Genomic DNA, 22,585 nt, shown 5'->3' with positions numbered 1-22,585 from the left:
AATCTTGTTGTTTAAGAGAGTAAAACGTGGACGCGGAAGTGGTTTGGTGAGGGTATCAGCAAGTTGGTCGTTGGTGGTGATATGTGCAACACGGAGAGCGCCACTCTGTATGGTGCCACGAACAAAGTGATAGTCGAGTGCGATGTGTTTCATTCTTGAGTGAAAGACCGGATTAGCGCAGAGGTATGTGACGCCCATGTTATCACAATAAATGATAGGGGGAGAAGGAAGCCGTATGCCTAGTTCTGAAAGAAGATTACAGACCCAGCGAAGCTCTGCGGCAGTGTTTGCAACTGCTCGATATTCGGCCTCCGTAGAGGAACGAGCAACACCGCGTTGCTTCTTCGAGGACCATGATATAGGATGGCCGCCGAGGTAAAGAATGTAACCATTGGTGGAGACGTAGTCCTCAGTGTCACCAGCCCAATCTGCATCGGAGAAGGCATGAAGAGTCAACGGTGTACCTGGGCGAAGAAGAATTCCATGTGATGGCGTTCCAGCAAGGTAGCGCAAGATGCGTTTGACAGCCTGCCAATGAAGATCCGTTGGTCGATGCATGAACTATGATAAACAGTTCACCGCATAAGCAATATCCGGACGTGTGAACGAGAGGTACTGAGCGGTCATCAAGTTTATGCTTGGTATAAGGTCGGAGCAACGGATAACATGTGCAACCAAAGATGCGCAGCTTTTGGTAGTTAGGGGGTTGACCGAAGAGCTTCTAAAACGGAGAGATTGATTGAATAACTTGAGTTGGCAGACGGTTAATGAGGTACACGACAACAGCAAAGGCATACGTCCAAAATGTTTTTGGCATTGAAGCGTGACTGAGAAGCGTGAGACCAGTCTCAACGACATGGCGATGCTTACGTTCCGAGATACCATTATGTTCCGGAGTGTGTGGCGATAAGGTGAGGTGAGCGATCCCATGGGAGGACAAGAAGGGACGTAACGCGATAAACTCTCCACCATTGTCGGAGTATAGAGTGCCAATCTTGCATTTGAAATGATTCTCGACCAAGGCTGTGAAAGCAATGAATGTATCACGGACCTGCGACTTGTGTTTTAACGGATACAACCAGGTGTAGCGGGTATGATGATCAACTAAGATGAATATTTGTAATTATCAATGGAGACAAGAGGTGAGGTCCACACATCAGAGTATATATACTGGAGAGGATGATTTGAGGTGATTGTGTTTGAATAAAAAAGTTGCTTATGACTTTTATTGATATGACAGTCAGAGCAAGTCAATGGCTTTTGCAAAGACTGCAAAATAGGAAGAGAATAGTGGGAGACAACAGCTTTTAAAACGGGTAAAGAGGGGTGACCCAAGCGAGAGTGCCAAGAGGAGAGACTCGTCTTTGGTGTCGGTGATGCAAACATCGAGGCAGGCGGGTTGATGGGCCACTCGTATAACTCGTTTTTAGTCCTGCCTTAGAGTAACCGGACCCCCGTGCTGAGATCCTTCACCTGAAAATGTGCAGGGGAGAATTCGACAGAGACTTGATTAGCGTTACACAAACGGTAAACATATATCAAGTTCTTGTGAACATTCGGCACAAACAACACATCGTTTAAATGTAAATGTTTAGAAGAAGTGGGAAGTGAAATGGAACCCGTTTGCGAGATGGCAAGAGTTGAACCATCGGCAATGGTGACTTCATCACCACCAAGGTACGACTGATGGAGAGCCAAGTTGTTGAGGTCGCTTGTTAGATGGTGTGTCGCACCAGTATCAAGGACCCAAGGGTTGGAACCGTGTGGGTGAGCGGTGACCAGATTTGCACGCGGCGGCCATGGAGCATGTTGTTGGTAAGGCGTCGGAGGTCCTTGGAGTTGAATCTGAGAACAACGCCTAGCACTGTGACCAGGAATGCCACAAATTTGACAACGACCATTGTATGGACGTGGAGATCGGTGATCTTGTCGCGAGGAGAATTGTTGTTGTTGCCAATTCTGGTAGGAGCGATTGTTGGAGTTGTTGCCACGGTGTGACTGGTTATTCCTGCGGCTGTTGTTGTTTTTGTTGTAGCTGACAGCGTTTGCCGTGATGGGAAGAGCAGGAGGAGGAGCAACAGCGGTGAGAATCTTTACTTCATGAAGAAGTAACTTCTCATGTACTTCAGCTAAGGAAGGTGTTGTATCACGTCCTTCGATCTGAGTGACCACCAGTTGGTAGTCATCTGGGAGGCCCTTGAGGATCTTCGTGAGTTGATCCTCGATCTCAAAAACCTTGCCAAGGAGCACAAGTTTGTCATAGAGGGTGACAAGGCCTTGAAAATAGTCGTCAATAGAGCGACTACCTTTTGTCCATTGTGTCACTTGATGATGCAACTGGAGAATATGGCCACGACTCGGTTTAGCGTAAGTAGTATGAAGAGTGGACCAGATCTCACTGGATGTTGTAGCACGAGAGACAATCGGCTGGACAGAGGTGGAGATGGATCCAAGGAGAGCACTGTAGACAAGTTTATCTTGTCGTCTCCAGATTGTGTAGTCAGGGTTCACCGTGGTAGCTTCAGCAACAGTGACCGTCGAGGTTGGCACCGTGACAGTGCCGTCGAGATAGTTGGCGAGATCATACCCGTCAAATAAGGCGTGGATCTGACGACTCCACATAAGAAAATTGGAAGCAGTGAGCTTAGTAACATTATAGGTGTTAATATGAACGAGGGTGTTGTTGTTAGAAACAGCAACGGTGTCAGCAGATGAGACATTTGAAGTCGACATCGTGCAAAGAGAAGAGAAAACGGAGGCGGAAGAGAAAGAAACAAATATATAGAGTTTTTCTTTTAGGTATCGATATGCTCTGATACCATGTAATAATGTAGGCTAAATGATTTATTAGATGCAAGGTTTACAATATATATACTAGATACAAGAGGAAACCTAGGTATTACATAAATATATAATTACATTGAGATCCTTAATTTATATATCTCTTACATATGATATGTAAAATACAATATGACTTAATTGCACTAAATATATTATCATAAAAAAAAATTTGATTTGTTTACTTTATTTAAATTCATACTATACTACGTAGTCTTTAAATTTTGATGTACACCAAAAAAACAAAATAATAATAATATGTTAATTTATATTATTTTTCAAAATAAAATATCGATTATGTAAGAACTCACGCGTAGCATGAGCTAACACCTAGTTATCAATATTTAGAGGATAGGCGGGTTGTATCTCCACGCAAAGTTACGATTAAGTCCAAAATTCTATTTAACTCGAGTACTCGACATTCGGGGTTCTAGCTATACACTAGTGAAATTTTTGTCAATGTCTACCACACAAATTCTACAAATCGAGTTGTGTCCTTTTTCCATAATAATTGTATAAGTTTCCGTCAAATCTAGTGTTAAATTGGATGAATAAACATTAGTCATTTACGGAATAAGGGATACAACTCGACTTATAAAAAATTTGTGAGGTAGAGTGGTAGACATTATCAAACTTTCACTTATGTAACTAGAGTTTGAGGATCATGTTTGATGGGATTATGAATTTAACGGAAAGTTTGATTAAAGAAGGTGCTATGTCTTTAAAGGACTTCAAAAAGGAAAAATCTGAACAACCCGTCGACTTCAATAGAGATAAATTTGAATGTTGGTATACAATGGAGAGCCCAACATTGAGCGACGTATACCTACATATTCGTGGAAAAGGTGCTGTGCCGCGTTAGAACATTGGTTATCTCAAATTCTCAAAAACTACCTTTACTTAGCATCCAAAACAAGTAAAGTAGATTCCACGCACGCACGCGTATTGCAAGTGTTGGTAGCAAAGACGCATTCCAAACATACAGAAAAGCATATATGGGTCCATTCGGGAATCATATAACACTAAGGACGTTGTCTAATTTGTCACTTTACCATTGGTCTTGTGACCAAAAGAGAAAAGAAAAAAAATCATTGGTCCATTACGTTATCTTCATGTTCGCGCGTGTGCAATGCGACCTTACCGGATCATAGTGTTATTTTTAAAAACTATGAATGGAATTGGGATATAGATGGAATATAATGAAATAGAGCCTCTTTGAGGTTCCCTATGAAATTAGGAACTATTATTTCTTGTCAAAACATAACTTAACTATGATTGTTCATGAAAAATCAAAAATAATAAATATTATATATAAACATTTTTGGTTGTTCATGATTAAAAAATATATTTAATTCAATATCTATATATTTTTATATATCTTTAATTTATTCATTCTTATAACTAATTTTATTTTTAAAGCTAAATTAATGATTAAATAAAAATCATTAATAATTATTTTCAATGGTGATAGTTCGTTGTAATTAATGTTGTTTATTTGCAATGGTGATAGTTCGTTGTAATTTTTCATATATGAAATATTTTCAGTTCTAACTAGCTAATTTTTTGTAATTAATTGATATAAAATACTATTAATTTTTCTTCAACAACTAAAGAACATTAACTCAAAAGAGCCAATACGAAAGTACATTGTTTACATAAATAATGCAATGCGGTTCAGAATGAACATGTCGCGCCAAATTATCCATTTTACCATTCTATGTACGAAGAATCAAAACTAACGAAAATGACGTGAAATCGGCCTTGTTAATTTTTATGTCTTCCAAATAAGGTGTAAATGTCATCTTCACTAGATCAAAGCAGTTAGTGAGGAAGATAACATGCTGATTCAGCCTTTGCTACTTGTAGAACTACAAGTGGATTAGAATCCAAATTACTAAATTTTTATCATTGAAACTATTTTTTAATTACTTTTTATATTGTAGAATCAACAAAAAAAAACTGTATAGAGATTGAAATAAAAAGCGTGTTTGACAAAATTCAAATGATTAAAGGATAAGGTGTAAATAGTCAATATATAAATAAGATGAATTTGTAAAACCAAAGAAGAGCAATATTGAGAAGATGAGAAATATTGAAATAAAAATTAATAAATGCACTGTTTTCTACATATTTATCTTTTTTTCTGTAAGGAACCCAAGAGAATATGAACTGATATACGGAATAACTGTGATAGGAGTGAAAAGTATTTATATACACAAAATACAGTTCATGTATTTGTTTTTGTTATTGTGGAACCATCTCGCACCGTCTCCATTTGGAACAAACATGATTGGAAAGTCAAAAGCGTTGAGCCTTTTACACTTCGCTATGATTAATTAAACTGAAATGGCCCAAAGTTATTGTTTGGAAGGCAACATTTGGGTTTGACTAGAGAGTCAATAAAACATGCAAAAGGAAACATCGTGGTTATTGGTTAATATGCTACAAATCTAACAAATAGAGATTTTAATGAAAAAAGCTTAAGTATTGGTAGATTTATTTTATTATTTTCAATTAAATCATTGATAAAAAAATAATTAAGATATTTAGTAGAAAATAAATTTCAAGTACTAGTCGGTCTATGTGACAAACCTAAACCTGTCAAAGATTTATTGAGATGTTTTAAACCCTTCAAATAAAGATTTTTTAAAAAAATCCGCCACCTATACTATCATCAGAAGTTTAAAGTATTGTTTCGTATAATAATTTATTAAATGATGATGTGTATTTTTGTTTTAGACATAAGAAAATATGGTCTTTTTTTAATAGCATTGAAACGTGATGCAATTCTTCCACAAAAAAATTGAAACGATGAATCAATATAACTAAGATATCATATCCTATGCTGCATAAAAGAACTTTTATGAAACCGAAAAAAAATTATGTATATTTTTAAAAATTAAAAACTCTGAACTAAAAGATAAGTAAGGGTTCGAATGAGAATGATAATTTTTACTATATACAAGATTTTTGAATTTTTAAGTCGACATTAGGGATTTAAAACTTCATATTGATTTTGAACCATTTTTTTTTTGTCAAAACCCATTCACTTTTGATTTAATTCCAAACGCATAATTCAACCGTCGGTTCTTGGTTTACATCTGGTTCGCCCAATATATGGGTTGAGGGAATTGAAAACAAACTTACGGATAAAGAAACTAAAGCGTTTTTTGCGATTTCATCTACTCTGCGATTTTTCTCACGCGGCACAAAGTGGATGTTGATCTTGTCCATCCGTTGAGCCATCTTCAGGATATCGTGAAGAATCCTGTGGATCTCCTTATGCTGGAGTTCCGATCTTGTTGCTTTGATCAGCGTCTGCGAATCTGAAGCAAATTCAATGTTCTGGTATCCCAGATCTAAAGCCTATAGCATGGCTCGGTTCAGTGCCAACGCTTCCGCTATAAGGGGGAATTAACATTCCAGGCTATGTCTCTTCCTTGGATCTCCGACTTAGAGATCGGGTCAGTAAAGATCCAACCGAGTCCTGCAGCCCTAGTATCCTCATTCCAAGAGGCGTCGGTAAAGCACTGGATCACGTCTGCTCTAATCACTCGCTGGTGAGTCTTGAGTTGTGCTTTTCCTGTGGTTTCCACGGCCGTTTGGGCAATGATCCATTCTCTGGTTTGGGAGATTGACTGGTTGAGTACAGTCGAAGTAGGGTTGCTCTTCTTCTCAAAAATTTGTTTATTGCGTTGTTTCCAAATGTTTCACAGAATCCAGAATCCAAGAGAGCTACCGATGGGACCTGTTGGAGGTAGGCACTGAAGATGACCAATGATTTCAATTCCCTTCTGTAGGCTAGAGACTTTGGTTTGATCTATTTGCGATATGTATGGAGCCTGGGACCATAATTGTTGGGCGAAAGAGTAGTGGAAGAACAGGTGAATCGAAGTTTCTTTGTGACCATAGAAGGGGCAAGCCGCGTTGTTTTGAACAAAATTCTGCCTTGTTTTGGTCATGTCAACATGATTTTTTTTTTTGTCCTCTAATATGAAATCATTTGCTGCCTGATCAGTAAAAAAAAATAGAAAACCCAAATACAAACTTAATTGTACAAAAAAATTGAAACCAAGTACAAACTGAATTGTAGAAAAATAAAATAAAAAAGGCCTTAAATATAAACAACATAGGGTTGGAACCTGGAACCATACTTAACTAACATTTTCAATTCACTAGTATCATTAGATTTAGTCAGAGAATTGGCTCTGATTCCCGCTCATACGTTATTATCATACGTTGTCATCATATTGCCACATTTTCAATCAAGCAATACAATCAAATGACAGTACTCTCATGCGGAAAACACACATAACCTTTTTAACCAATATATATGTATGTCTCATGTCCATGTTCAGATACTCTTATACACCTATATTGACGAAGACAACCTTCAAGCATTTAACTCACAATTTGGATGCATTGAGCATCATGATCTAATTTTTAATCTTTCTACTTTATCTATGCCATCACGGCCGTCAGCGTAACCCTCAAAAATATAATTTTAAAACTTTCCACCACCTCAACAATCTATGCATGCATTGAGCATCATGATCGGCATTTCTGCTTTATATATCCCATCACGAGATTCACGACCGTCAAACCTATGGTTCAACTTAAACCAGCCATTATGACCCTCGAACTCATAATTAGACATAAACCGGTCATCATGTTACATACTTAAGATCGATCATGTATGTGGATGTGTTATACTTGGAATATGGACATAAGAAGCAAGTGGCTTTATGAAGTGTTAAGTACTAAATATTTGACCAAATATTTTTTTTGTCAAAGATATTTGAGCAATTAAAATATTTGACCAAATGTTGATTGGGTGTATGTAATTGAGTATGAGGCCTAACAACAAGTGGTCTTACTCATGTGGATACATTCGGACTAGCACAAAATCAATTCTAAATATCTCAAGTCTGGCTTAAAATGTCAAAATCAAAGCTTCGTTTGAGATAAGAGTTGGCCAAAACATGTATTGTTTAGTAATTATTATTATTATTATTATTATTATTATTATTATTATTATTATTATTATTATTATTATTATTATATATGAAAAATACATCTATATTAATTCTATTCAAATTAAATTAACCAATATATATTTTTAAACAGTACTAAACCAAATTCAAATCAACATAATAATATTTTTCTTATCAAACCGATCACACCAAATTATAAATAGCTTTGTAAAACCGTAAAAATAAATGCAGAAAAATTAATGTGAATGCAGACATGTAATTCGGTGCATATATATTAGGTAGATTTATGTGTGCTTTATAGAAATATTCAACTCTAAAAGGACATTTTTAATATTTTAGTTAGTGATTTGTTTTACTAGTGCAATTCATCTTTTTACTCATATAATTTTCAAATTTTTCATTTTCACTTGATGCTGTTATCCTTATTTTACTGCATCTATCGTTGTGCTATTCCCCATATTCTACTCAAAAATAGTATCAATTGTGTACCAATTATTTGATAAACCATATTTTCTTTTAGACATAGTTTTTGATCTTTAAGTATACAGAAGACAATGATTAGATTAGGACCAACCAACAGGCCATAAATTATCAGTTTTTGCTACCAAATTTAGCATCAATGGAAACTCCATTAATGTGACGCAATGTGACCACTTGAGCATCTTATCATTTTTATTCCAGAACAACCTTATTACCCTAAGCTTCCCCTTTTTCAGCAACAAATTAGTGTTTCGAAATCAACACTTCCAACACATTGTGCTCACAATAATGGAGTTTATGAACATCGATGACTAATACATTTAAATAATTAGTGTTTCGAAATCATTAGTGTTAATTTTCCCCTATTTTTTGTGAACCGTAATATTTCGAAATCATTAGTGATCATAAAAAACCGTATTTGATTATCTCGTAGAAAATGATATCATTATACAACTTAATTGTTTCAAAAGATATTATATAACATATCGTTTTAATTTTAAGTTCTGAAAAGGGTTTAATTGTTTTGTTACTTTAAGTTTTACATACAAAAAACGCTCACGGCACAACCGAAATAGTTTTCGGAAACAATTAAAAAATGGAAAATAAAAAACCAACTCTCATTATAAAGAAGCAACCAACACACCCGGCACAACCAAAACAAAAAATCCAACAAAAGATACATAGTGAGAGTAGCAGAAGAAGAAGAATGAAGCTAACATATCCCTCTCTTCTTCTTCTTCTTCTTGTTCTTCTCCACCTGGTTTCAAAACCCATCCTTGCTTCTAAAGATGTACATTCATTACCTATAACACACTATATATAATACACTCTTCCATAATTTCACATTCATCTATTAATTAGTGTTTTGATTGCTTTCAGTCGTTGTCATATGTGGTGTACTTTGGAGCGCACTCTCATGTCGGAGAGATAACAGAAGATGCCATGGATCGCGTCAGAGAAACACACTACGACTTTCTTGGTTCCTTCACCGGAAGGTTCTCTTAAACTAAACAACCCATTAATTACATTTAAATCTGTTAACCATTTTCACTGACTTAAGTCTTGTTGAAACAGCCGTGAGAAAGCTACAGACGACATTTTCTATTCATACACAAAGCACATCAACGGGTTTGCTGCTCATCTCGACCACGACCTCGCATATGCAATCTCAAGTAAGTATACATTACATTAATTACGTTTTTGTCTTCTCTCTCTCTTTGTGCTTAGGGCATGATTAGTGGGGTTGCTCGCGTTGATGCTCTTATTAAACAAATAATTAAAAGAAGAGAGAACAAAAAAGAATAAGAAGCGTTGCTTCGTGGAGCACTGCAAGAACCGTTGCTTATGTGAAAATAGACATGTGTCATTTCCTTATTGGTATTAGTATTAAAAATAAATCAAAAAGAAAAATGTGTGATAAAAATAGATTTTTTAGTTATTGTAAGAAACAATTCATCGTTGCTTCGTTAAAGATGGTGTTACGGAGTTAAGCTATATTTTCTCTTTTCTTGATTACACTTCAAGAACACCCCGAAGTTGTGTCCGTCTTTCCAAACAAAGCCTTGAAGCTCCACACCACACGATCATGGGACTTCTTGGGTTTGGAACACAACTCTTACGTCCCTTCCTCTTCCATTTGGAGAAAAGCTAGATTCGGAGAAGATACCATAATCGCAAATCTCGATACGGGTCCGTATCTCTCCTCTTTCTCTCTCTTTGTTTTAAATATTTTGTTTTTTTTCTTAGTCAACCTTTGCAACTTTGGGAGCCTTGAGATGGGTTTTTGGGAAGATACGTCCTTTACTTTAAAAACTATATTTTTCAAACTTGTATTACAAGAAATGTAAAATATTCGTTTGTCAAATTTGATTAAGCTAGTAGTTAAGATCTCTAGATGTCAACAATAATCAAATCAGCCATATATATGCACGCATGTGCGCATATGCATATTCATTAATCAAATTTGATATATATGTTGACTGCATCGTAAAGTTTGACTTTAATAATAAACACTTAATCCTCTATAAATCATATTCCCTATTATATTATCCACATTCCACAAGAAGATAGGAAAACGAATTAATAAAAATAAGAGATCAAAATAAATAAATAAAAACTTTCCATATACATATATAGATTTAAGGAATAGAGAAAAGTTGGTGAATAGCTCATCGTACATGTGACGTGTTTCACTGTTTTGGCACTACGCAACTGTATTCTAGTAAGAAGTTAATGCATTCTAAATATAGTAGTTTAATTGACTAATGACTTAAGTTTTCAGAAAAATAAAAAAAAGTAATGTACCAAGTGGGTAGTCTAGTGGTCTTAGCATCCTTTAATGGAGGAGATTGTGATATCTATCTACTCTAATTTGAACCTTGTTTAAAAGAAATGTATATATCCACAGGCTGGTCCTGGCCGAAAAAGACTACGGACCTAAAGGTTTTCCAAAATTTCCTCAAAAATCAACGTAATAGGGATCTGTTCCTAAGGAAATATATATATCCACAGGCTGGTCCTGGTGATCTGATCTGTAAATGAATGATGTACAAACTTTTAAATTTAGCTAGTGATCTCACTAGAGATTTTGTGATTTTCTTTGTTTCGTAATTCTTCGGTTTCCCCTAGATGATTACAAGTGTTTACAAGTTTTTAGTTCGAGAAATTTCTTCTCTTACCGAATCTGTACTCAAAAAAGTTTATAAAGAATGCAAATGCTTTTGGATATGCATGAGAACCAGAACCTTTCATTACCTTCTTTAAATAATTTAATATTGATTCAGAGAAACAATCTTAGTTGCCATAACTAGAAAAAATAGGGATCTGTTTACACAAACTCAGATTCTTTTGAATATATTATGAGTAGTTGTGTGATTATGAGACGTCATAGGACATTAAGAAAATATTTTATTAACTCAATCCCACTTATCACCTATATATTGAATAATTTCAAAATATGTTTGTTTCTGTGTATCAAAAAGGTGTGTGGCCAGAATCAAAGAGCTTTAGAGATGAGGGCTTGGGACCAATTCCTTCGAGATGGAAGGGAATATGTCAAAACCAAAAAGATGCCACTTTCCATTGCAATAGGTTCTTTTCTATCTTTCTTTTACATTTTTTGTTCTTTCAAATTGGCGTTCAGTCATTTTCACGTTAAGTAATTATCATAAGATACAAACAAATTCTGGAATTATCTGTTGCCAACTCTTAGGAGTTGACACACTCATCACACCTAGTGGTGGAATTAAGTGTTTTTTATGTTTCATATTCAAAATTTTCATCAACAATAAGAAGACACGTGTTGTAGCTACAAGTCATGTTTTGGAGTTTGAACGGTTCCATATTTCAACATCCGTGGGTTTGTTTATGGTAAAAGGAAAAATAGAACTCATATTTCAACATCCGTGATGGGGCTATACAGAGTATACTTTGAGTGATAGGACTAGATAACTATTTAAGAAAAAAACAAATTACATTAATTTTACGTTTTAAAATATATTTTTTAATGATAATACTATTTCCTAAATACCAATTTTTAAATGAAAATATTGAAGAGCATGTTTTCATTTTCTGGGTTAAATAAAATATTTTGTAATTCAAGGAAATAACATTCAATTCTTTTTAAAAAACATAATTTACTTAATCAACACAATCGACCATGCAATTTTTTAAATTGTTAAAGTATCGATTACTTTTGTAGATTTTTTTTTTTTTTTAATCCTAGTCAATTTTTTCTGAACTTACTTTTATATACTTTTTAATCTGTTTTCCTCTTGTAAAAAGATAGAACTAGAATCCCAAAAAGAAACTAAAAGATATTCATTTTATGATTCCCTTTTATTACAAGGTAAAAATTAAATCGATACCATGTAATATACTTTTTAATTTGTTTTATAAAACCCTGTAAAAACTTAAAGTTCTACTTTTAAAACATTTTTAATCCATTTGCTTTTTATTTATTGTATGAATAGTCAAAAAGTAGCGAAACTTGTAAAGGGATCTTTATAGTAAACTTGTAATTTGTAAATCTTACAATAAACATGTTAAGCTAATACAAGAAATGTGAATGAAGGAAACTGGTCGGAGCAAGATATTTTCACAAAGGCTACGCAGCCGCCGTGGGACCTCTCAACTCAAGCTTCGACTCTCCACGTGATCTCGACGGCCATGGCTCCCACACTCTCTCCACCGCCGGCGGAGCTTTCGTCCCTGGGGTTAGCGTCTTTGGACAAGGTAACGGCACGGCCAAAGGTGGCTCTCCACGTGCCAGAGTCGCCGCGTACAAAGTCTGTTGGCCTCCCATGAAAGGAAACGAGTGCTACGACGCTGACGTACTCGCAGCTTTTGATGCCGCCATACACGACGGAGCTGACGTCATCTCTGTCTCGTTAGGCAGCGAGCCAACCTCGTTTTTCAATGACAGTGTCGCTATTGGTTCGTTTCACGCTGCTAAGAAACGGATCGTGGTTGTTTGCTCCGCCGGAAACTCTGGACCGGGGGATGGTACGGTTTCGAATGCCGCGCCGTGGCAGATCACCGTTGGTGCTAGTACCATGGACCGTGAGTTTGCTAGCAATCTTGTGCTTGGTAATGGAAAGCATTATAAGGTTAGACTAAGTACAAAAGATTGGATCATATCCAAATGTTCAAATCTTGAAAATGAATTCTTGAATTCTTGGAATTGAGCTTAAACCTTCTGTATTCATAGGGACAAAGCTTGGCATCCACAGCGTTGCCACATGCTAAGTTCTATCCAATAATAGCATCTATAACAGCAAAGTTTAAGAACGGTTCAGCATTGGATGCGTGAGTTTGCCTAATCTCGTTAATTACTTATGTGAAAGGTTTTATCTTATTGTTAACCTTTTTTATCTCTGTCTTGGTGTAGACAATTGTGCAAACTTGGATCGCTTGACCCTAAAAAGGCAAAGGGGAAGATATTAGTGTGTCTTCGAGGACAGAACGGGAGGGTAGAAAAGGGTCGGGCCGTGGCTTTAGCCGGTGGCGTAGGGATGGTTCTTGAGAACACTAATGTTACCGGGAATGATCTAACCGCTGATCCGCATGTCCTCCCAGCCACACAGCTCACTTCTAAGGACAGTCTTGCTGTGTCAAGATATGTCAGCCAAACCAAGTAAGAATCTTCAGTCACTTTACCTATAACTAAATATGTTTCAAGTTCTAAAAGAAAAGTTTATTTGTTGATGTAGGAACCCGATCGCGCACATTACTCCTTCGAGGACAGCTTTGGGGTTAAAACCAGCACCTGTAATGGCTTCGTTTTCTTCTAAAGGTCCAAGCACAGTAGCTCCTGAGATTCTGAAGCCTGACATAACTGCTCCTGGTGTGAGTGTGATTGCTGCCTACACTGGCGCAGTATCTCCAACAAACGAACAGTTTGATCCTCGACGACTTCTGTACAATGCTGTTTCAGGAACCTCCATGTCTTGTCCTCATATCTCTGGCATTGCGGGTCTTCTCAAAACTCGCTATCCTTCTTGGAGCCCCGCAGCTATCCGCTCTGCCATTATGACAACCGGTAAGAATGTATTTCGATTCGGGAGCTAAGGCATTGCTGGAAAAAAATGAAGTCTAATACATTATCAGTTGAATCACATTAACATTTACTAATTGGGGCATAGAACACAGTTAACCAAATCTTGTTTCTTTAATGGCTATGTTCTGTTTTCTTGGTTTTGTACATGTTGGAAATGGAATGTCTTTTTTCTTAGTCTTGTAGTATTTTCATACTTTTTTTTTGTTTTTCCCTTTCAGCAACAACAATGGATGACATTCCTGGACCTATACAAAATGCAACCAACATGAAGGCAACACCTTTCAGTTTTGGGGCAGGACACGTCCAACCAAATCTAGCTGTGAATCCCGGTCTGGTATACGATTCAGGCATCAAGGATTATCTCAACTTCTTATGCTCCCTAGGATACAATGCATCACAAATCGCTGTCTTCTCAGGAAATAACTTTACTTGTTCAAGCCCCAAAACCAGTCTTGTCAACCTTAACTACCCTTCCATCACAGTTCCAAACTTAACATCAAGTAAAGTTACAGTCTCAAGGACTGTAAAAAACGTTGGACGACCTTCTACTTATACCGTCCGGGTGACTAACCCACGAGGTGTTTATGTCGCGGTTAATCCCACGAGCTTGAATTTTACCAAAGTTGGAGAGAAAAAGACGTTTAAAGTGACACTTGTGAAGGATAAAGGGAATAAGGCGAAGGGCTACGTGTTTGGAGAANCTATCCTTCTTGGAGCCCCGCAGCTATCCGCTCTGCCATTATGACAACCGGTAAGAATGTATTTCGATTCGGGAGCTAAGGCATTGCTGGAAAAAAATGAAGTCTAATACATTATCAGTTGAATCACATTAACATTTACTAATTGGGGCATAGAACACAGTTAACCAAATCTTGTTTCTTTAATGGCTATGTTCTGTTTTCTTGGTTTTGTACATGTTGGAAATGGAATGTCTTTTTTCTTAGTCTTGTAGTATTTTCATACTTTTTTTTTGTTTTTCCCTTTCAGCAACAACAATGGATGACATTCCTGGACCTATACAAAATGCAACCAACATGAAGGCAACACCTTTCAGTTTTGGGGCAGGACACGTCCAACCAAATCTAGCTGTGAATCCCGGTCTGGTATACGATTCAGGCATCAAGGATTATCTCAACTTCTTATGCTCCCTAGGATACAATGCATCACAAATCGCTGTCTTCTCAGGAAATAACTTTACTTGTTCAAGCCCCAAAACCAGTCTTGTCAACCTTAACTACCCTTCCATCACAGTTCCAAACTTAACATCAAGTAAAGTTACAGTCTCAAGGACTGTAAAAAACGTTGGACGACCTTCTACTTATACCGTCCGGGTGACTAACCCACGAGGTGTTTATGTCGCGGTTAATCCCACGAGCTTGAATTTTACCAAAGTTGGAGAGAAAAAGACGTTTAAAGTGACACTTGTGAAGGATAAAGGGAATAAGGCGAAGGGCTACGTGTTTGGAGAATTGGTTTGGTCAGACAAGAAGCATCGTGTGAGAAGTCCCATCGTGGTGAAGCTCTGACTTTTGGCTAAATCCAAGTTGATAATATCTATGAAAGGGACTAACTAGATTTGTAGTGCCAATGGTGATATTTGTTTTTACGAAATTTAGTTTCTTGTGTTTGAATGTTAAGGCTTACAAAGAATGGCGTAGTGGTTGGTGTGGTTTATCATATTGTTCAGTAGTATAATGTTGTGGTGATCATAAAATCAATAATATAGCACATCAACCGGATGTTTGTTCTTCTCTTCCCCTATTTAATATTTGGGAAGTACACGACATATTTTTGGTAGACTATATAATAGTTATAAGTTATAAGTTATATATAGTTATTATTTGATTCACTAGTTAGTTACTAAATATGTTGTATAGATTGACTTCCTTAGTTATACGGCAATACAATTAAAAAAAATACCCCAAAGAATAATACAACTTAGAAAAGAAAAAAAAAAATCCTGTTAAGCCATATTAAGCCATATATACTGTTAGACAATTAAAAAATATATATATATATATATTATATAATACTTACTTCTCTATTTCATCTATCATTTTCTAAATCGTTTTGTTTGGCAACATCATTCTGATCGTAGCATTTTTTTGGATGATAAGATAAAAAAATAATATTTGCAAAAGAAAAAAAGTTTTAACTAGAAAACAATATATCTTAAAAAGAAAAATTGGTATAAAATAAGTAATATATTTTATTATTATTTAAAACATTGATACAAATATATCAATGAACACTTGGTTTATTACAATACTTGGCTATATAATCAAACATCAAATTAGCATAATTTTAAAAGATGTGAAACAAATAAAAAACACAAACTTATTTCTTCTTTCTTCTTTTTCTTCTTTCTTTCTTCTTCTTTTCTTTTTTTTTTAACAAAAAAAACTTATTTCTTTTTCCAGTTAAGTACATGCCCCGACGGTTTTGTACGGTCTCTTCTGGTCCAAATTCCATCAGATTTGGCTGTCCATGAGCGGTACTGTCCACATCGTTCACTAGAAGCTGCTCTGTATACTTGAACATCAAAGAAAAACTCCATTTTATCCCCTTGCGATAAGAGACAAGTCCACACTGTCCTTTCACGTCTGCTGGAAACATCCGAAAACTCAATGACGAAAGTCTCATTGAATTTTAAAGATTTGACACCTTTATCTTGCTCGTTAATACTACCCCTACAATGATGCATAAGAACTCTACCAGGAGCGAGTTGGTTATGAATTTCTACAATATTTGGTTTGCAAGCTTCATTCAACGAAAAATGCATTGTAATAACTAACGCAAAAGCTATGAGATGATTCATTTTTTTCTTAGATCTAAGATATTTTTTTGTGTGATGAAGTCATGAATGTACAAAATTTATAATTATGTGGGGAAAACACTATAAATTTTAATTATAGTAAATAATCTATTTATGGCCTTACCTAAACTTAATCATAAATTAGACGTAAACTTTTGGTCCAAAACCCCAAAAAGTAATAAATAATAATAAACGTGAACCAATTAAATTTTTGGTCATAAGAAAGTTCATTGTCGAAAACTATGGCTCGCCAATAAGATCAAACCAAATAAAAGTGAACTTTTCTAAATTATAGCTCGGCCTTCAAACTAATAAAGTAATACTTAATTTCAAATTTTACCAATTTATTCAAAAATTATTTAACATTCTCTGGTTACAATAGGTTCTCTTTTTTTCTTCTTCTTCTTTTTGTTCAAATGGTTACAACATGTTCTCTATTACCAACAAAAGAGGACCTGTAAGAGTCTGGAAATCTCCTGTTCGTCACATGGATATCGTAATTGTTTCAGAGGAAACGTGCCTTTCAGCAAGTTTGGAACGTAATTGGTCTTTTCTTTTCTAACTTTTGGTAATGTTTCGTTTAATAAATTTTCTTTGAAGTAGTTCAATATTCATACTTTTTAATTGAATGATATATATTTCCAATATCTTTGTTAGAATATTTTTGGTTTAAAAGTTTAGTTGGTTCACGTTTGTGTTTAATTTAGATAAGGCAATAAATTGATATATATATATATATATATACATTTTTGAAGTACATTATGAGTTTTACACTTTTATTGGACTTATTTAAAAATTTATTTACAAAGTTAATCCCTAAAAATTTTCCAAAAATAACATTATTTCAGATTTTGTTTCTAAAATATTTTACATTCCATTCCAACTAAAAAAACTACAGCAATTAATATGGAAACAGAAATTATGATATATTTAAGCACACTTTCTATTGTGTTTTGAAGATATTCTATCTCTGAATCCTTTGCAAACAAAGAAAATAACAATTTTTTATTTCTATTTTGTTTTCCAAAACCTGTGAGTTTTGATTCGATTCACATTTATTGAAATAGTATAATTAATATATATAAACTTAATAAAATTTTAAAATATTACGAAGATGTAAAATTAAAAAAAAAATAAAGTACTATATAATGTGGTTATATAGTAGATGGGTTATAAAGAGGACATGTTAGAATTAATAAAATATTATTAAATTTGTGCTAATACGGGTTAAATCCTCATTTTGTTATTTTTCAACACTACTAATATTAGAATATTTGACATATAAAAATCAAGTTGATTTAACTAAGTTTGTGTAAAATAATTTAATCATTAGGAAAAATGTTATTTTTAATCACAGCGTATAAATTACTTATTATGTATCTAGATCCTTTATTTTTGTTATAATAATTAAAAATCAAAATAGAATCTCAAACACTAAACAAAACAAAATATAATACATAAATGGTCATGAAATTTATTACGGGTTAAAAAACTAATATAAACATTTAGCCGCACAAACAGTCAAAATTTTTAGTTATTCCTCTATTTACAAAACATCCAATATTTAACAAACAAATACACCATAAAATATAAAAAAAAAATTATATGCACGCGATAGACCGCGGATTAAAATCTAATATATATATATATATGCCAAAGTTTATCAATCTATTACTTAGACTAAAAGGAGTGTGAGCCAACTTACCTAATACATAATATATTAAGATAACAATATAACTGCAAGTGAACTAATCACATGTCAAATATGATTGAGTAAAGTCAAACAAGATGTCCTACGTGAATTTTTTAAAGTTTTGAATGAATAATATAGATCCAAAACTAAGCAAAGGATGTAGCAGAAAAAACATATAGTAGCAGAACAAGTAATTATGTGTCGATAGTATAATTGATAAAAATTCTCAAGTAAAGCCTACAAGGTGCCGATTGGAGTGACGTTTAAGAGGGAGCCCTATAGAATATTCTGGTCTCTGGTATGAACTAAACCAGAGAAAATTTGGTAATGATGTAGAAAATAGAATATTTAATAATGTAATTCTTTTTATCTTTTTTATTTGTTTTTTTATAATTTATTTATTATATATGGATAGATCTCTATTTAAATGGGTTTTAAATAGATTTTATATCATAGTATGATACTAAATAGTGATCCACGATGTACAACGAGGGAAAATATTTATATAAATTTAGATTTCTTTGTTACAAAATAATAATAGAAAATTTATCAATATATATTTTATAAAATTATATATTCACTTTCATATTCAGATTTCGACCCATAGTCGGTACTACTATTTTGGTTTGAGTGCAATGCCAAATTCGTTAATTATAAATTTAGTAAAGTCTAAAAATCAAATCTAACAAACACATGTATTGACCCGTGATCTAGTATTACAAATTGATGTGATCGTGTTTAGAGATCTTAATATACCAAATTTACAATAGTGATTGGTGTTAATATTAACACTATTGCAGTTATTGGTATAACATGTTAGTATATATTAACTTTATATATGAAAATTATAATAGATTATGTATATGTATATTGTCAACATTAAACATTTAAAATTGTTTATATAGTGAATATTGTGTATAAAAAATATATATTTTTAGCCAATTTCAACCTCAGCCACCATATCCAGAGCCAACGCATAACTCGAGCGAACCATGTACTTCCTAGATTTTGAATAATTCCAAACCAGCCTATCTGGCCTCAAGGACTTACTTAAAGTCATACTCTGGATAATCCCAGATAGGATCCCATCCCCCCTTCCTTAGAAATACCAATGATGGTTTTTAGCTGCTCTCTAACTTGTTCTGGTACTTTTTTCCCGAACAAAATAGATGATTTTGCAAGATTTACCTCTTGGCCCGAGGCTTTACTGTAGTTACCAATAATATCCATAACATTCTTACACTCATCCTCTTTGGCTTTACAGAAGAAAGAGTCTGTAATCTGCAAATAACAGATGTGAAATAGGTGGGCAATCACGTGCTAACTTGATACCCGTAATCTTACTCTCCCTCTATGCTCTTCTAATATTAGCAATCAATACCTCCGTACAAAGAATAAACAGATACGGTGACAGAGGGTCCCCTTGACATAACCCTCGTTCCGGGGAAATTGATCCTCGGGGCTTTCCATTTAATAGAACTTGATACGAGACTGAGGTCACACACCACATAATCCAAGAAATCCATCTATCGTCAAAATCCATCCGTTCTAGAACCGCCTTCAGAAAGCTCCATTCAGTCTGATCATAGGCTTTACTCATATCAATCTTAAATACCAAAAAATCGGATTTGCAATGCCTATTGGTATTTAAACCATGAAACATTTCTTGGGCAATAATAATATTATCCGTAATTAGATCTCCTGAAACAAAAGCTGAATGAGTTTCCGAAATAAGTGAGATTAAAAAAAAATTCAATCGAAACAAAGAATCTTAGTGATAGGCTTTAAGAGCCCAAGCATGGAAACTTCATGCTCCGTCTAAAATTAAACATTTCTTTTAGCAAAATGTCTCTGGTTCTCTCCCACTGACAGATCGTTTGGCGCATTGATGGGTTCAATGTGATATTAAGTGTAAAAGATGTGACTCAGAGTGTGAAAAAATTAATCATGCTCTTTTTCAGTGTCCTCGATCTCGTCACGTTTGGGAGGTATCCCCGATTCAGGTCAGGCCAGGGGTTTCCCTTTTGAGTCGGTGTTTTCCAATCTGTATTTAATCTATGGGCGAGGGTCCTCTCATTCGGATGTTCAAGATTCTTTTCATCGGTTACCTTGGATTTTCTGGTCGATTTGGAAGGATAGGAATAAAAAAATCTTTCAAGGAACGCAATTAACGCCGACGAGGTGCTTAATCAGGCTGCAAGTGATCAGATGTTTTGGGAGGATGTTCAGATACAAGTAGGGGACCCGTCTGATAATACATATCTACCCGGTCCGGAGATTCCCTAGGGTTCTTTGAGTCAAGATCTTTGTTGTCAAATTGATGGTTCTTGGTAAAGCTCCGACATCAGTCCAGGCTTGGGGTGGTGGTGTGATAATGGTCATGAGATAACCTTTTTATTAGGAGATCGAAGTCTTTGGCGAAGTCCTCCCACACTTCATGCAGAGTGCGAGGCTTTGATTTGGGCCATGGAGTGTCTCCTTGCAAACGGAGTGGCTTGTCATTGTTTCGCAACGGACTGTGCAGAATTAGTCGTGATGATTCAAGCTCCCGAAAATTGGCCTGCGTTTTCAAATATTTTAGACGATTTCCACATGCTGAGGGCGGCTTTTCCACTATTCTCCTTCTCCAAGATTTCACGTTCTTTGAATCTGAGGGCGAATTGCCTTCCACGGTCATCTAGATCTCTTATTTCTGCAACTTCCTTTGTAAACACTTTCTCACCGGTTTGGACTACCAACCGTGGAGTTTTTTTCTAATTAATGTTTGGTTGACCAAAAAAAAAAAGTTTTAGCCAATTGAATAGTTTGTTATTATTTCCTAAGATTTATGAAACAATAAATATAATATGTTAATATTGTTTTATTATTTTGTAAACAAATATAAAATTTTCTTTTGTTACTTATTATATTAATTAAAATGTAATAGCATTTTTCGTAATATGCCACATCAAAGCTGGTTAAAATTTTAACGACATTGCTTAAATAAGTATATAGAGATATTTTTTAAATATAAGCAATGTTGTATCTTAGTTTTAAAATATATCTGTTATTATTAAACGATGTAGATATGCAAATATTTAATTTTAGTTTATAAATAAAATTAAGTTTTATAATTGTTTAAAATACAGTTTGTTATTGTTTCCTAAGATTTCTGAAATAATAAATAAAATCTGTTAAATAATTTTATTAAATAATTTTGAAAATACTATTTTATAAAACAATATAAGTTTTTTTTGTTAGTTATTAAATTAAAATAAAATGTAATGACATTTTTGTAATATGTCACATGATAGTAGGGTTAAACTTTAACAACACTGCTTAAATAAGTATATAGAGATTATTGTTAGATTTGGGAACAACAAGTTTAGATTTTTTTTTTTTTTTTTGTGTTGTTGTTGTTGTCTATTGTTGTTCTTATTTTCCAACTAAGATAATTAATTGTTCCATTATGTTGAAGTAAGCAAATTATAAAGAAACATCATTCTTTCTGCAATACTACTTGATTGATCAAGAAAATAGGTATTAAAATACGGTTTTCATGTACAAGACATTATCAATCTTACAAAATTAGAAATCTTAATATCTCAACATAATCATTAAATGCAATCACTTTTATATATGTATCTGTCCTAACTTACATTACATCATATATATATTTAAATGTGACAATGCATGTGAACGATTTAGATCTAACTATGGTGAAACATTAATTAAAAAAAAATTGAAAAAGTTATTAATAACAATACTATTAGTCATAGTAACAACAAAGCCGAAAAAAGACCATTGGTAGACCATTAGCAAACCAACGATATATATAACACTGACATGCATATTCTTGTGACAAATATGTAAATCTGTGACTGTGGCATTAGTTGCTCTCTTCTGCATGCATTTTTTGATTTTTTTTTTCTTTTGGATTTTGTATCTACATTAATCCAATACTAGAATGCTATTTTGGAGTAACGTTTTATAGTTCAAAATTCAATGTATATACATTACACTCCAAAATCCTCTAAAATTTAAACCAAATCACCAATAGTCGAATATTATCTTTTCATTTACAGATCTTTAAAAGTTAATCACCTACTTAATGCCCCACCAAATTAATTAAACTTACTAACCCAAGCTAGCAAGACACCTCCCCTTATGTACTCACATAGAGTTGACGTCCTTTTTTCAACAAAATACAACTCCACTAGTTTTGTCCG

The 22,585-nt window shown here is 34.3% G+C and overlaps 1 protein-coding gene across 1 annotated transcript; it reads left to right on the top strand.

The window, feature by feature from the left end:
• Nucleotides 8,964-15,619, top strand: LOC104790291 (subtilisin-like protease SBT5.3). The gene is made up of 10 exons (XM_019228079.1): nucleotides 8,964-9,102; nucleotides 9,192-9,307; nucleotides 9,387-9,484; nucleotides 9,837-10,001; nucleotides 11,294-11,402; nucleotides 12,385-12,919; nucleotides 13,021-13,118; nucleotides 13,201-13,446; nucleotides 13,523-13,851; nucleotides 14,857-15,619. Exons 1-10 carry the CDS (start codon nucleotides 9,019-9,021, stop codon nucleotides 15,393-15,395), a joined length of 2,319 nt encoding a protein of 772 aa, XP_019083624.1. The 5' UTR covers nucleotides 8,964-9,018; the 3' UTR covers nucleotides 15,396-15,619.

Source organism: Camelina sativa, chromosome 1 (genome assembly GCF_000633955.1).
Source record: "Camelina sativa cultivar DH55 chromosome 1, Cs, whole genome shotgun sequence".
Taxonomy (NCBI): domain Eukaryota; kingdom Viridiplantae; phylum Streptophyta; class Magnoliopsida; order Brassicales; family Brassicaceae; genus Camelina; species Camelina sativa.
Note: the sequence above shows the minus strand (reverse complement) of the source record. Positions and strands in the feature narration are given on the sequence as shown.

Excerpts from the sequence above, each read along its gene's own strand:
- LOC104790291 (XM_019228079.1), top strand. The coding sequence starts at position 9,019 with ATGAAGCTAACATATCCCTCTCTTCTTCTTCTTCTTCTTGTTCTTCTC. Across the intron at positions 9,485-9,836 it reads CCTCGCATATGCAATCTCAA|AACACCCCGAAGTTGTGTCC; the intron begins GTAAGTATACAT and ends TTACACTTCAAG. Across the intron at positions 10,002-11,293 it reads AATCGCAAATCTCGATACGG|GTGTGTGGCCAGAATCAAAG; the intron begins GTCCGTATCTCT and ends TGTATCAAAAAG.